Source organism: Felis catus, chromosome C1, assembly GCF_018350175.1.
Source record: "Felis catus isolate Fca126 chromosome C1, F.catus_Fca126_mat1.0, whole genome shotgun sequence".
Lineage (NCBI taxonomy): Eukaryota > Metazoa > Chordata > Mammalia > Carnivora > Felidae > Felis > Felis catus.
In genome coordinates, this window is record NC_058375.1 from 103,883,371 (window position 1) to 103,898,337 (window position 14,967).

The 14,967-nt window shown below is 38.8% G+C and overlaps 1 protein-coding gene and 1 non-coding gene across 3 annotated transcripts in view; one reads left to right on the forward strand and one right to left on the reverse strand.

Annotated features, from left to right (window-relative positions):
* GPR89A (G protein-coupled receptor 89A) overlaps positions 1–14,967 on the forward strand; it is a 60,057-nt gene that overhangs the window by 12,407 nt on the left and 32,683 nt on the right. The window contains exons 4-7 of one of the 2 annotated variants that reach the window (XM_003990534.6): positions 2,069–2,175; positions 2,611–2,712; positions 8,973–9,093; positions 9,988–10,068. In XM_003990534.6, coding sequence (XP_003990583.1) covers positions 2,069–2,175; positions 2,611–2,712; positions 8,973–9,093; positions 9,988–10,068 — 411 coding nt within the window. Of the gene's footprint in view, positions 1–2,068; positions 2,192–2,610; positions 2,713–8,972; positions 9,094–9,987; positions 10,069–14,967 lie in introns of those variants that run through there. The other variant, XM_023259072.2, reaches the window with a different exon arrangement.
* LOC111562011 lies at positions 9,339–9,473 on the reverse strand. The gene has a single exon (XR_002745072.1). It is a non-coding gene; the product is annotated as a U4 spliceosomal RNA (small nuclear RNA).

Consider the following 14,967-nt stretch of genomic DNA (forward strand, 5'->3'; position numbering starts at 1 on the left):
TTACCTATCTTTTCCCATGTTTTTCCTTTCTTTTCCTACTTACAGTTTATTTCATCATTCTGTATTTTATATATCCTCATAAACCACTTAACCACTAAACTTTTTGAAACAAGGCCCAAGTGTAAGTTCAAAATCAATAAATACAAAAGACACTATCAAGAAGTAAACAGACAACCCAAGAATGAGGAAAAAATTTTTATAAATCACTTGAAGGAGACTTCAATCTAGTATATATAAAGAACTGTTAATAGTTTAATAATAAAAAGACACATTGTTAAAGAACAAAGGATCTGAATAGGCATTTCTCCAAATAAGATACAGATGCCCAATAAGCACGTGAAAAGACACTCAACGTCATTAGCCATTTGAGAGGAAATGCCAATCAAAACCACAATGAGCTACCACTTAACACCCATCAGGGTGGCTATAATCAAAAAGACAGTAACAAGCGTGGGCGAGGCTTGGAGAATTTGTGGAGAACCCTAGCATTCTTCCTGGGGAGAATGTAAAATGGTGCAGCCACTCTGGAAAATAGTGGCAGTCCTCAAAAAATTAAATAGTAATCATATGACCCAGCAATTCCACTCCTCAGTATAAATATAAAAAGAAATGAAACATGTCCACACAAAAGTTTGTACACAAATGATCATAGCATCACTGTTTATAATAATGGGGCACCTGGGAGGCTCAATCGGTTAAACGACTGACTTTGGCTCAGGTCATGATCTCACCGTTCGTGGGTTTGAGCCCCGTGTCAGGCTCTGTGCTCACAGAGCTGTGCTGTGAGCACGGAGCCTAGAGCCTGCTTTGGATTCTGTGTGTGTCTCTCTCTGCCCCTCCCCCGCTTGTGCTCTATCTCTCAGTATCTCTCAGAAATAAATAAATGTTAAAAATTTTAGAAAAAAATAGCTTACAAGTAAAACAATCCAAATGTCCCGCAACTAATGAATGAAAAAACAAAACGTGGCATATCCATACAGTTGAATGAACGTTATTTAGCCATAAACAGAAATGAAGTATTGATAGATGGCGTAGCATGCAAAGTGAAAGAAACCAGATACAAGACCATATACTGTATGATTCCACTTATATGAAATTTCCAGAATAGGTAAATCCATAGCGACTTAAAGTAGATTGGTGGTTTCCTAAGGCTGGGGCAGTTGAGACGAAAGGAGAGCTAATGGGAACAGAGTTTCATTATGGAGTGATGAAATGTTCTAAAGTGTGTTGTGATGGCTGCCAACTCTGTGAGTATCCTAAAACCATTGGATTATTAATGGGTGAGTTATATCTTAAAGGGCTGAATTATATCTGAATAAATTTGTTATTTAAAAAATGTCCACAGTAGAGGATTGGGCAAAATGGGTGAAGGGGAGTGGGAGATACAGGCTTCTGATTATGGAATGTGTAAGTCATGGGAATAAAAGGCATAGCGTTAGAAAAGTCCTAAAAATATTTTAGTCAGTTAATAAAATACAGTTTATAAGCATTAAAGTAGTCATGAAAATCAAATGTTTATTTATATTGAAGATACATAAGAAATATTTATGTCTTTATAGCACATATTGCCATTAGTATTTATTTTCTCTTAATTCTTATGAGCCTCCCAGTGGTAAGAGAAACAATAGATAGTATTGTAAGTATAGTATTGTATATTGTAAGTATAGTAAGAGAAACAATGATAGTATATGTTAATAGGTTATTATACACTACCTATGAATATATTGTAAGTATATTGTAAGTATATTGTAAGTATAGTAAGAGAAACAATGATAATATATGTTAATAGGTTATTATACACTACCTATGAATATAACTAGAGCATTAACATTCTCATTTGAGTAGGTAAAATTCTTAGGAAGTTAGGATGGTCATATATACCTTTCAGAACTTTATAATCTATTCTTTAACCTCTATAAACAAGCAGACCGTAACAGCCTACTTGACTAATTGGATGGGATATATCTGGTATTGAGTTCAAAGAGCAAGAGATCTTTCGGAAAACTAAAGAGAGTGGAAGTTGCTGCCTCCTTCCCCTCTTAGCCATATTCTTTGATACTCATTTCAGTTCCCGTTATTTTCACTGGAAAATGAACCTGTGCGTAATCCTTCTGATCCTGGTGTTCATGGTGCCTTTTTACATTGGCTATTTTATTGTGAGCAACATCCGACTATGTGAGTATTTGTAAACGTGAGTATTTTACCTGCTCATGTCAGCACGTCGATTGAGACAAGGATTCGTGGGGACTGAGGCTGTGGAGAGTTTCATTTCTGTATTACTCTCAGTAACTACTGTTGCTTGGGGGTGCCCCACACCAGCATCTTTAAAAAGTAGGCATAAAATCAATGTTGAATGAATAATTAAGCCACCTGTGTGGCCACAACTATCTTTCTGTTTCTACTGTTCCATCTCCCCTAACCCACATCTTAATTCAGCCAAATTCCTCTTGCGACGATAAATACGCTTTCTCTAAAAATGGTATTATTCCATCATTCCTTTGCCAAGTGGACAAGCCAGTCAAATAGTAGTTAGCATGATTCCATATCTGGAAGTAGAGCAAGCTCTCTAATGTGGATCCATTTAACCTTAGTCTTTCTCCTCCTTCTTAGTGCATAGGCAGCGACTGCTCTTCTCCTGTCTCCTGTGGTTGACCTTCATGTACTTCTTCTGGAAACTAGGAGACCCATTTCCCATTCTCAGCCCGAAACATGGTGAGTGAATATGTGACAGGGAGAGGGAAATAATTGTTTACCATTTTCTAATTTTGAAAAACAATAACTTTTTTAAAAGTTCTGGGGCGCCTGGGTGGCTCAGTCGGTTAAGCGTCCAACTTCGGCTCAGGTCATGATCTCACGGTCCGTGAGTTCGAGCCCCACGTCGGGCTCTGTGCTGACAGCTCAGAGCCTGGAGCCTGCTTCAGATTCTGTGTCTCCCTCTCTCTCTGACCCTCCCCCGTTCATGCTCTGTCTTTCTCTGTCTCAAAAATAAATAAACATTAAAAAAAAATTTTTTAAAAAGTTCTGATTATGGGAAATATAGCAAGTTATTTCTCTAAAAATGATCTGCTTTTGAACTGAACTTCCCTTCGTCCTAGGAAGTCTCAGTGCTGGCTTTGGAAAGAAACTACCTCTATGATTTTAGAGCAGGAGTTTTTGACCTTAGGTTGGTGAATGAACTTCAAGAGAGTAAGGGGTAGGAAAATTTGTCTTTAACTTAAAACTCCATGGGGCGACTGGGTGGCTCAGTCGGTTAAGCGTCCAACTTCGGCTCAGATCATGATTTTGTGGTTTGAGAGTTTGAGCCCCGCGTCGGGCTCTGTGCTGACAGCTCAGAGCCTGGAGCCTGTTTCGGATTCTGTGTCTCACTCTCTCTCTGCCCCTCCCCTGCTCATGCTCTGTCTCTCTCTATCTCAAAAATAAATAAAACATTAAAAAAATTTTTTTTGAAAACTTCTGATATCGTATGCAGAAGTACGGGGAAACATTTATGTGTGTGTTTGGAGGCAAAGTACCCATAATCTTTTATTAGATTCCCAAAGGGGTCTATGACCCAAAAGATAAATGACCACTGCTCAGATGATGATAAATATTGTCTTTAGGGAATATATGCATTTTGGGAAAGAGCGGTGACATAAACATTCAAAATTGGTAGGTAAAGAAAAGCTTTCTAGGAATCAGTGTCTCTTCTTACACAAAGAAAGTTCACTTCAAATACAAGAGCAGGGGCATTTGGCTGGCTCAGTGGATAGAGTATGTGACTCTTGATCTTGGGGTCATGAGCTTGAGCCCCAAGTTGGGTATAGGGCTTACTTAAATAAATAAATAAAAACTTAAAAAAAAAACCTCTTTAAATATAAGAGCAGATTATATAGCCATAATTTCTGTGCTAAAAACCATGAACAATAGTCTCTCAGCTAAAAGTCCTAGTACTTCAGAAATATATATATATATGAATCTATCTAAAATAGATTAGCAAGCCCACCTATAATAAATATACTGGCACTTTGATACCAGAGGTTTTAAAAAAATACACATCTATTCATTTCACTCTCCTATTGTATCAGGGTTCTTCTAGCAGAAAACAGAATCTAACTAGTTTAAAGCAGAAAGTGATTTATTATGGAGTATTAGGGAGTTTATACTATTTATAGGAAAGCAGGATGGGCTACCAAAAGCATTCAGATTCTTAGCATGGCATACAAGACCTTCTATGGCCTGACTATTGCTGTCTTTCTCTGTGCCTGTCTCCAGTCCGACCAAATTACTTGAAGTTTTCAGAGCTGTTCTGTCAGCCTCAACATTCCTTGTGGAAAATGCCTTTTCTTTCCGTATTGAATTCCTGTCAGTTCATTCCTCTTAAGATTTTTCTGGCCATCATTACAAGGTATTAATTGCTCCCACCTCAATATACTTGTATCACCTATAAAGATTATAATTACTTGTTACCTTTTCTGACTTCCTCTTTAACTTGTGAGTTCCCTGAGGAGCCTGAGGTCAAAAACTCCATCTTACTGGTCTTTGCGTCCCTGGTGTCTAGCATGAAACCTAACACATAAAGTGTTTAATACGTGTTTATTGCATTACTGAATGAGAAAAGCAATTTCTGTCTCTCCAAGGTAGTAGAGGAGTTTAAGAATATGAGATTCTGGGTAGGAATTTAGGATTTGCTAATATGATTAACATGTACATGTCCGTGTAGGGAAGGATTTTGGTGTAGAGAGGCCCTGATAATACAGATCTCATATAAATGGTTTCAAATAAACCCAAGAGGGACAAGAATTCTAAAAGGACCCCAATGCTTACAATGATAGCACAGGTCACGTACAGCCCAGAGAGACTCTGATGCCTGTCTCCAGCTTTCTGCTTGTGAGCAGTCAGTTCACATGACCTGTACAGCCAGACCATGCCTGAAGGAATATGAAGACCACCACATCTTTTGGATCTTCATCTGTCCTTATTTCTAAATCCTATAGGGATATCCTAAAGAAGCTACTGGGGGGAAGCGCTAGAGAGAGTTTCACTTTTAGTCTTTCCTTAGTATTTCCTCCAGGAAATAAGCATTTTGGTTTTATGTCTGAATATTCAGGTGTCTAATTCATTTGACTAAGAGAAGTAAATAGGAAGCAAAGTTTAGGCAATGGATGGAAAGCAGCCAGGCTTACCCTGCCATCGTAGAGCTTGTCCAGGACTGCCCCAACAACCAGTATGGTTCACTGTTGTGGAGACCACAGAAGACTGCAAGACCCAGGCCTTGCCTATCATGAAAAGATGTCCATGAAAATACTCCTTCATGCAGTGCCCGTACCTAGGAAAGGTGGAAGGCATTCAACAGTGAGAAAGGGTAAGAGAGGCTAAGAAAGTACATGAAGCTAAAAGGAGTCTGTGTGAGCAAATGGCAACAGTTAGGTGGCCTTGTGCATGTCACTTCATCCATTAGACTTTCCATCTAGTAGCTAGAAAACAAATAATGATTGACCTTTACTTCATAGAAATGCTAGGATGAAGTCGGTAGTATCTAAACAGTAATTTAGACCAGAAAAAGATATTTAATAAAGGGGTACTACCTTAAAGGGAATAAAAGTAGAGGGGACATTTTTCTAGTTTTTTTACATTTAGTAACCTATATTAATTCCTTGGACTTTTTTATGATACCAGATGATAATTATGTACCCATAGTCAATAAACGTCTACTGAACACCTTCCATGTGACAGGCAGTAAGAAAAACAAAGATCAATAAGGCAGGATTCCTTCCTATAAAGGGGATGTAGGGGCACCTGGGTGGCTCAGTTAGTTAAGCATCTGACTTCGGCTCAGATCATGATCTTACAGTTCATGGGTTCGAGGCCCGCATCGGGCTCTGTGATGACAGCTCAGAGCCTGGAGCCTGCTTCGGATTCTATGTCTCCCTCTCTTTCTGCCCCTCCTTCTGCCCCTCCTCAGCTCACACCATCTCTGTCTCTCTCTTTCTCTCGGCCTCTCAAAAATCAATAAACATTAAAGAAATAGAGGATGTAAAGAGTTATGTGGGAAGTAGAATCAACAGAATTTGGATGAGGATTTAGTCATTCATTTAACATTCCACAAATATTTTCTGAGCACCTAGTTTATTGTTAGTGCTGGAGATTCAACCATGAACAAACTAACTAGGTTTCTGCCCTCCAGCAACTTACCTTCTGGCAGGAAGGACTAAACAATAAATATATAAACGAGTGATTGCTGATCGTGATCATTATCAAAGAGCAAACAGGTTGCTATGGTAGACAACAATGCAAATAAAGATGTCAAATTACATGTAAGCGGTTAGAGTCATCTTTTCTGAGGAATTATTTAAACTGAGATTTAAAGGACAAGACAAAGGTAGACCCAGCAAGAAGGTGCCAGAGACATCGTGTAAAGCCCTGAGGTAAAAAAGCCTGGTGTAGTCATTGGAGAGTAAGAGACAGAATGGAAACTAGTGGTGTAGACTTTTCTGTCATGGTGACTAGATACTTGATGATGTCATTTTCTAGGATAGGTAATGCAGAAAGGGGAAGATAAGTTGAACTTGAGGTATGTTGAATTTGAAGTGCCTGTGCACATCCAAAGTGATGTTCAGTAGGCAGTTGGATACACGGGGTCAGCAATTTAGGACAAAGAATGGATTTAGGAGTCCTCAGGGAGATAACTCCAGGAATCTAAAAAAATCAGGCACCATCAGCTAAATGTCGTTAGATGAATCTGGAGGAAAGCGCAGTACCACCCATGGAAAAAATGTATAGACTGAAATGAAAGATTATTTTGGCCCATTATGAACAGAGAAAGACCAAGAAAATACGAGAGAAGTAAAAGGGATAACTGAGGGAAATGGTATGAAAGCCAAGAAAGGAAAATAATTTTAAGTAGCAACGATTCAGTGTCATAAAAGATCAAATAAAGGCAGGATTGGAAATGTCATTGGGTTTTGCAACCAGAAGAAAATTCATGACCATATTACAGTAATGGTTAAGAGCATAGGCTGTGGAGCTACACTGCTTGGGTTTGAAGCCTGACTCTGCCTCTTGCTAGCTGTGTGGCCTTGACAAAATTTACCTCCTCAGTGCTTCCATTTCCTTACCTGTAAAATGAGGTTTTCGATACCGTTTGCCTCATAGAGCTGTAATGAGGAGCAAATGAATTAATACAAGTAGAATGCTTCCACGGTGCCTGGCGCATAACAGGTGCTTGATGAATGTTGCCAATTTTTTATTGCCATTACAATTATTAGTGAAAGCAGTTTCCTTTAGGGTAGGAGAATGGAATGAAAGCTGAATTGCAGCCAGTTGAGGAATAAGTGGAAGTGAAGAAGAGGTAATAGGAAGTGTAAACTCCTTTCAAAAAGCGTGGCCATTAAAGGAAAAATAGAGGATTGGTAACTAGAGGTAAACTCAAGGCCTTAGCCTTCCTTAGGAAAGAGACTTGAAACTGCAGGGAAAGAACCAGCAAAGAAGGAAAGATTGAAGATGAGAGAGATGACAGGAGATGGAACAGGATTCTGGAGGAGGTAGAAAGGGAATAAGATCACAGCACATAGAGAAGTCTTAGCTTTGGACACTGTCTTGTTTGAGGGGGACAGGGTGGGAGGATGATTGCAGATGTGAATATAGTAGAGTGAAGGTGGTATAACCAATAACTTCTGTAATGAGGGCATTGGCTAAGGAGAACAAGGATTGAGAAAATGGATTAAAGATTATCTGCTAAGGGGTTGGGAGAAACGGTTGACCAAGGGCAAGAAAAGGATCCCTCAGTAGTAGTGTAAGCCATGTTAAGACTGGAGACCTAAATCTGTAATGGCACCAACGTCGGGACGCGTTTTAGCAGTTTTAGCATCTCAGGCACGGGCACAGGGAAGACCGAGTGTCAGATTGATCCAGGATTGGGAGTTTTCAGGATCAGCACTTCAGAAGGACAGTGGGGACAGAGTCCTAGTGAGAGAAGTTAAAGCAAGCAAGCTTGGAGGTCAGGCTCAGTGAAGAAGGAAATGGAAGGTAGGGGGAAGCAAAGGACAAGAGACCAGAGGTCACAAAGAGCTCTAAAATGGTGTAGTGGAAACACAAGAGCAAGAGAACATGATTATTGGAATTTCAGTTCCAAAGCCAACAGAATTCCTGCATGGCAGCTCTGGTGTTAGGCCATAGGGGTAGATAATGCTGAAGTGGATCCCCTCCTAGAAACAGGAGTAAAAACAAAGCTAGTTTTGTCGGGCGCTTCCAAACTCCCTGGCTTGTTCTTCAGCATTGCCTTCTCTCATTTATCCAAGATCTTAACAGCATTTATTTTACCTACAGACTTTCAGCATTCTCAAATCATAGGAAACAGTTGATAATTAGAATGCAACTGATCATCAAAAACTCACATATTTGCATTTGAAGTACTCATTCACGTATAAATTCAGCCCATTTGTTAGATGCCTTATGTGTTTATTGGCATAAATGAATAAAACATAAGCTCCTAAGACCTAAAGAGCTTATGACCTAAGGAGGAAATGTGTGTGTGTGTATATATATGTATATATGTGTATATATATATGTATGTATGTGTGTATATATATATATATACATATGTATATATTGACAGTAACTATAGTGCAAAGTGTTACTTTGCAAAGTAAATCTCCAGCAGACTTACTTTGCTGATACATATATTTTTTTTTACCAAAGCTTTTACTGAAAGTGCGTTGCTCTGTTAGTGTTCACACTACCTTGAGTAAGCAATCAGTGAGTGTTACTTATAATTATTACTATTACCATCACCCAGTAGGAGATGATTCTAGAAGCATGTGAGATATGACGAAAATCAACAGACTTTTATACATTTATTATGGAAGATATACATATTGATAATTAAAATTTGGCTTACATAAGCTGTATGTAACAGTTGATGTTTTTCGTGATGTTTCCTCTCACAGTACATTTGATCTTTATCAGCTGACATTAAGGTGCTTTGATGTTTTTAGGGATTTTGTCCATAGAACAGCTCATCAGCCGGGTAGGTGTGATCGGTGTGACTCTCATGGCTCTTCTTTCTGGATTTGGTGCTGTCAACTGCCCATACACGTACATGTCCTACTTCCTCAGGTAAAAAGAACTTCGTCTCTTTTCTTTCTTCCTATGACTTCATGCATACGTACGTGATATCATGCTGCCATCATTAATACTTAAGTATTAGATCTGTGACACGGACTTTTTATTCTTTCCCTCTGCCCTTATGGGCATTATCCTAGGAGTCTTCCTGAATAAGTCTTATCACTTATATTGTTTGTCCTTATTTGTCCTACATTCACTTATTTTTAAAATGGTTGTTTCACTCAGACCCTCTACCTCCTCTTAAAGGCACATTTCTTGTGGACAGCAGTGCAAGCTAATCCCAACTTCAGTCAATCGCTTCCTCCCAAAAGTAGCACTAATTGTGCCTCGGATAAACCTCATTGGCTACAAGACTGCCCTTGCACAAAGCTTTGCCAAGCTGCAGGCGTGCTTACTGGATCAGGGGCGCCTGGGTGGTTCGGTCGGTTGGGCTTCTGACGTCAGCTCAGGTCATGATCTCCCCGTTCCCAAGTTCAAGCCCCATGTCAGTCTCTGTGCCGACAGCTCGGAGCCTGGAGCCTGCTTCAGATTCTCTGTCTCCCTCTCTCTCTCTGCCCCTCCCTCGCTCATGAATGTCTCTCTCTCTCTCTCTCAAAAATAAACAAACATTAAAAATATTTTTTAAAAATGTCATTGGATCAGAGCTGAGAAAGACTATATAAGAGAGCCACTTACCTTCCACTACCCTGAGACTGAAAAAATATTAGCTATAAAACATGGCAACAAAAGGACTTCTGTTTATTATAATCATGTTAATATTCTCTAGAAAGAGGTCCTTCAATTACTGGATAACAATTGAGGTTTATGTGTTTGTCAGCGGCCTTGTATTTATTATGCCCAAGGGTGGGGTCCCAAAACATTGCTAACAGTTTGTGCTTATTATAGAAATGTGACTGATGCAGATATCCTCGCCCTGGAACGGCGACTGCTCCAAACCATGGACATGATCATCAGCAAAAAGAAAAGGTAAGATGCCAGCACATTAAAAAACCTATACTCTTGGGGCGCCTTGGTGGCTCAGTCGGTTAAGCGTCCGACTTCAGCTCAGGTCACGATCTCGCGGTCCATGAGTTCAAGCCCCACGTTGGGCTCTGGGCTGATGGCTCAGAGCCTGGAGCCTGCTTCAGATTTTGTGTCTCCCTCTCTCTCTGCCCCTCCCCCGTTCATGCTCTCTCTCTGTCTCAAAAATAAAAATAAATAAATAAACGTTAAAAAACATGTACTCTTAGAATTTCTCAATAAGAAAAGGTGACTGTGAATTGATGATAACAGGGAGTTTCATCGTATTCATTTTTACAATAAGATACCATCAAAGATTTTGAGGTTCCTTGGTGGCTCAGTCAGTTAAGCATCCGACTCTGATTTCGGCTCAGGTCGTGATCTCATGATTCATGAGCTCAAGCCCCGCATTGGGCTCCACGCACTGACAGTGCAGAGCCTGCTTGGAATTCTCTCTCTCTCCCTCTCTCTCTGCCCCTCCTCAACTCACTCACTCTCAAAAATAAACTTAAAAAAACAAAAACAAAGACTTAATGTTTAGTCTTGTGTGAATGAAATTTTCAAATTCCATTTATTTCCTGACTTTAATTCTCTTGAGATAAGTTGTTAGAATAACTTCTATAGTTGAAGGTATTCTACATTGATTGGATGCTTTAAAAGTCTGTTGTCCTACATTTTTACAAAATCTGCATGCCTGATTTCAATCTTTTCAACTTCCTTTTCTCCAACTACTTTGAAAAATCCTTCAAGTCTTCTAGCTGTTGTCCTTTTTGTCATTTTTAAGAAGTAGACTTACAGTGTGTGTTTTTAAAGTGGCATTTCTAGGGGCGCCTGGATGGCGCAGTCTTAAGGTTAAGCGTCCGACTTCAGCCAGGTCACGATCTCACGGTCCGTGGGTTCGAGCCCCGCGTCGGGCTCTGGGCTGATGGCTCAGAGCCTGGAGCCTGTTTCCGATTCTGTGTCTCCCTCTCTCTCTGCCCCTCCCCCGTTCATGCTCTGTCTCGCTCTGTCCCAAAAATAAATAAAAAATGTTGAAAAAAAAAATTTTAAGTGGCATTTCTAGAAATCTGTATCACGGTGGGTTAAAGCCTAGGCTCTAGACTCAGACTTTCTGAATTTGAATCCTTGCCGTAGAGTTCACAGTGTGGCCTTGAGCGTTACTTCATGTCTTGGTTTCCTCAACTGTAAAATGGAAATAATAAGAATGAGTTGACATGTAGAACTCTAGAACAGTGAACCATACATAGCTAAGGAAAACTATTGAACTTATTAATAGTCTTGGAGGACAGTCATTAGGTTTTAGTGCTTTGTCTTCATTTATGCATTCATGTATTTTCATTCTCAATATAAGAAGCCCAGTTTCTGCTAGGCACTTTGCTAATTGCTGAACGGTCATAGAGATAGAATGAGGAACAAGATAGTAAGTTATTGTCTTCATTAAGCTACTTAGTCTGTCTTTATTAAAGTCCTGTTTCCCAAATAAAAACTGTGACATAGAGGTTTTAAACTGCATGAGTGTTTCTGCATTTCGTGTTTCGTCCTTCAACATTTTTCTATAGTAAGACCCATCAAGTCAAAGTCAAAGAAGGCTTTAATGGAAGAGATGACAACAGACTTTACAATGATAAAGAGGATGAGATTTACCAGCTAATTATTTGTCTCCATTTCTGTACATCTGTCCGAGGGTATTGAAAGTAGATACACATGGATATACATTTGTTCTCTGGGTTTTGTCCACATTCATTTTATACAGTTTATTTTACATGAATGAATATGAATGTAGATTTAAAAAATATAACAGTAAGAGCAACATTATTCAGTATTGAAAGATAATTGTAAAGGAATAATACTATCTTGATTCCCATGATTGTTCTCCTTTTTACTATATTTTATTCATGTAGAGATAAATGAATCCCCCACCACCTTCCCCTCTGCCAACCATCATTTCTGTGTATTTGAGTGTTTCTGTTTTGTGTTTATTTTTAGATTCCACATATAAGTGAAATCATATGATATCTTTCTGTCTGCCTTGGCATAATAACTTCTATATTCATCCATGTTGTTGCAGATGGCAAGGTATCATCCTTTTTTTTTTTTTTTGGCCATGTAATATTTTCTGTGTGTGCATGTGTGCGCACGTGCCCAACATTTAGGTTGCTTCCGTATCTTGGCTATTATAAGTAATGCTGTAGTAAACCTAGGGGTACATGTAGCTTTGAAATTATTGTGTTTTTTTTTCTTTGGGTAAATACCCAGTAGTTGAATTACTGGATCCTATGGTAGTTCTATAGTTCTGTTTTTAATTTTTTGAGGAACCTCCGTACCGTTTTCCACAGTTGTACCAGTTTACATTCCTGCCCACAGTGCACAAGGGTTCCCTTTACCTCCACACCCTTGCCAACACTTGTTAATTCTTATTTTATCCATTCTGACTGGTGTGAGGTGATATGTCATTGTGATTTTGATTTGCATTTACCTGATTGGTGATGTTAAGCATCTTTTCATGTGTCTGCTATCCATCTGTATGTCGTCTTTAGAAAAATGTCTATTTAGGTCCTCTGCCCATTTTTAATCAGACTGCCTTTTTGATGTTGAGTTGTATAAGTTCTTTATATATTTTGGATACTAACCTCTTATTGGATACATCATTTGCAAGTAGCTTCTACCATTCAGTAGGTTGTCTTTTTATTTTATTAATGGTTTTTTTCACTGTGCAAAAGCTTTTTATTTTGATGTCCCAATAGTTTCTTTTTGCTTTTGTTTCCCTCAACAGAGAAGTCATATCCAGAAAAATATTTCTAAGATTAATATCCAAGAGATTACCACCTGTGTTTTCTTCTAGGAATTTTGTGGTTTCAGGTCTCACATTTAGTTCTTAATCCATTTTGAGTTTATTTTTATATATAGTGTGAGAAAGTGGTCCAGTTTTATTCTTTGCATGTAGCTGTGCAGTTTTCCCAGCACCTTTTATTGAAAGGACTTTTTTTCCCATTGTATATTCTTGCCTCCTTTGTTATAGATTGTTGTATAGGTGTGGATTTATTTCCGGGCTTTCTATTCTGTTCCACTGATCCATACTACTTTGATTACTATAGCATTGTAGTGTATCTTTAACTCCAGGTTAGTGATACCTCCAGTTTTGTTCTTCTCTCTCAATATTCCTTTGGTTCTCTAGAGTCTTTTGTGGTTCCATACAAATTTTAGTATTATTTTTTCTAGTTCTGTGAAAAAGGCTCTTGGTATTTTGATGGGGATTGTATTCAATCTGTAGATTGCTTTGGATAGTATGGACATTTTCATAATATAAATTCTTCCAATCCATGAAGGTGGTCTATCTTTCCATTAATTTGTTAGCTGCAATGTCTTTGATCAATACTTTATAGTTTTCAGTGTACAAGTCTTTTACTTCCTAGGTATTTTATTATTTTTGGTGCAGTTGTAAATGGGATTGTTTTCCAAATTTCTCTTTCTACAATTAGTTTCAGTTTTACTTCTTTCTTATGAATTTGGATGCCTTTTATTTCTTGTCTGATTGTTGCAACTAGGACTTACAGTACTGTGTTGAATAAAAGTGGTAAGATGGACATTCTTTTTTCCTGATGTTAGAGGAAAAACTGTTTTTCATCATTGAGTATGACGTTAGCTGTGGGTTTTTCATATATGTCCCTTTTTATGTTGAGATATGTTCCTTCTGAATCTACTTTGTTGAGAGTTTTTATGATCCAGTGTTGAATTTTGTCAAATGATTTTTCTATATCTATTGAGGTGATTATATGATTTTTATCCTTTGTTTTGTTAATGTGATGTGTCACATTAATGTGTGATGTGTCAATATTGAACCATCCTTGCATCCCTGGAGTAAAACTCACTTGGATCGTGCTGAATGATCCTTTTAAACTGCTATTGAGGGGCGCCTGGGTGGCGCAGTCGGTTAAGCGTCCGACTTCAGCCAGGTCACGATCTCGCGGTCCCTGAGTTCGAGCCCCGCGTCAGGCTCTGGGCTGATGGCTCGGAGCCTGGAGCCTGTTTCCGATTCTGTGTCTCCCTCTCTCTCTGCCCCTCCCCCGTTCATGCTCTGTCTCTCTCTGTCCCAAAAATAAATTTAAAAAAGTTGAAAAAAAAAAATAAAGTGCTATTGAATTCAGTTTGCTAGTATTTTGTTGAGGATTTTTGCATCTATGTTCATCAAGGGTATTGTAGTGTCTTTGGATGGATTTGGTATCAGTAATGCTGGCCGTGTAGAATGAATTTGGAAGCCTTTCTCTTTTTTGGGGGGGGGGTGGTTTGAGGAGAATAAGTATTAACTCTTCTTTATTTTTTTTTTTATTTTTTTTTTAATGTTTTATTTTATTTTTGAGACAGAGAGAGACAGAGCATGAGCGGGGGAGGGTTAGAGAGAGAGGGAGACACAGAATCCGAAGCAGGCTCCAGGCTCTGAGCTGTCAGCACAGAGCCTGATGCGGGGCTTGAACTCACAGAGGGTGAGATCATGACCTGAGCCGAAGTCGGAAGCTCAACCGACTGAGCCACCCAGGCGCCCCAATATTAACTCTTCTTTCAATGTTTGGTAGAATTCACCTGTAATTCCTTCTGGTCCTGGACTTTTGTTTATTGGGAGGTTTTTGATTACTGATTCAATTTTGTTACTAGTAGCTGGTCTGTTCAGAGATATCCTATTTCTTCCTGATTCAGTTTCAGAAAATTCTATGTTTCTAGGAATTCATCCATTTCTTCTAGGTTGTCTAGTTTGTTGACATATAACTTTTTGTGGTAGTCTCTTACAATCCTTTGTATTTCTGTGGTGTCAGTTGTTTCATTTTTATTTCTGGTTCTATTTGTTTGGGTCCTGTCTCTTTTTCATAATGA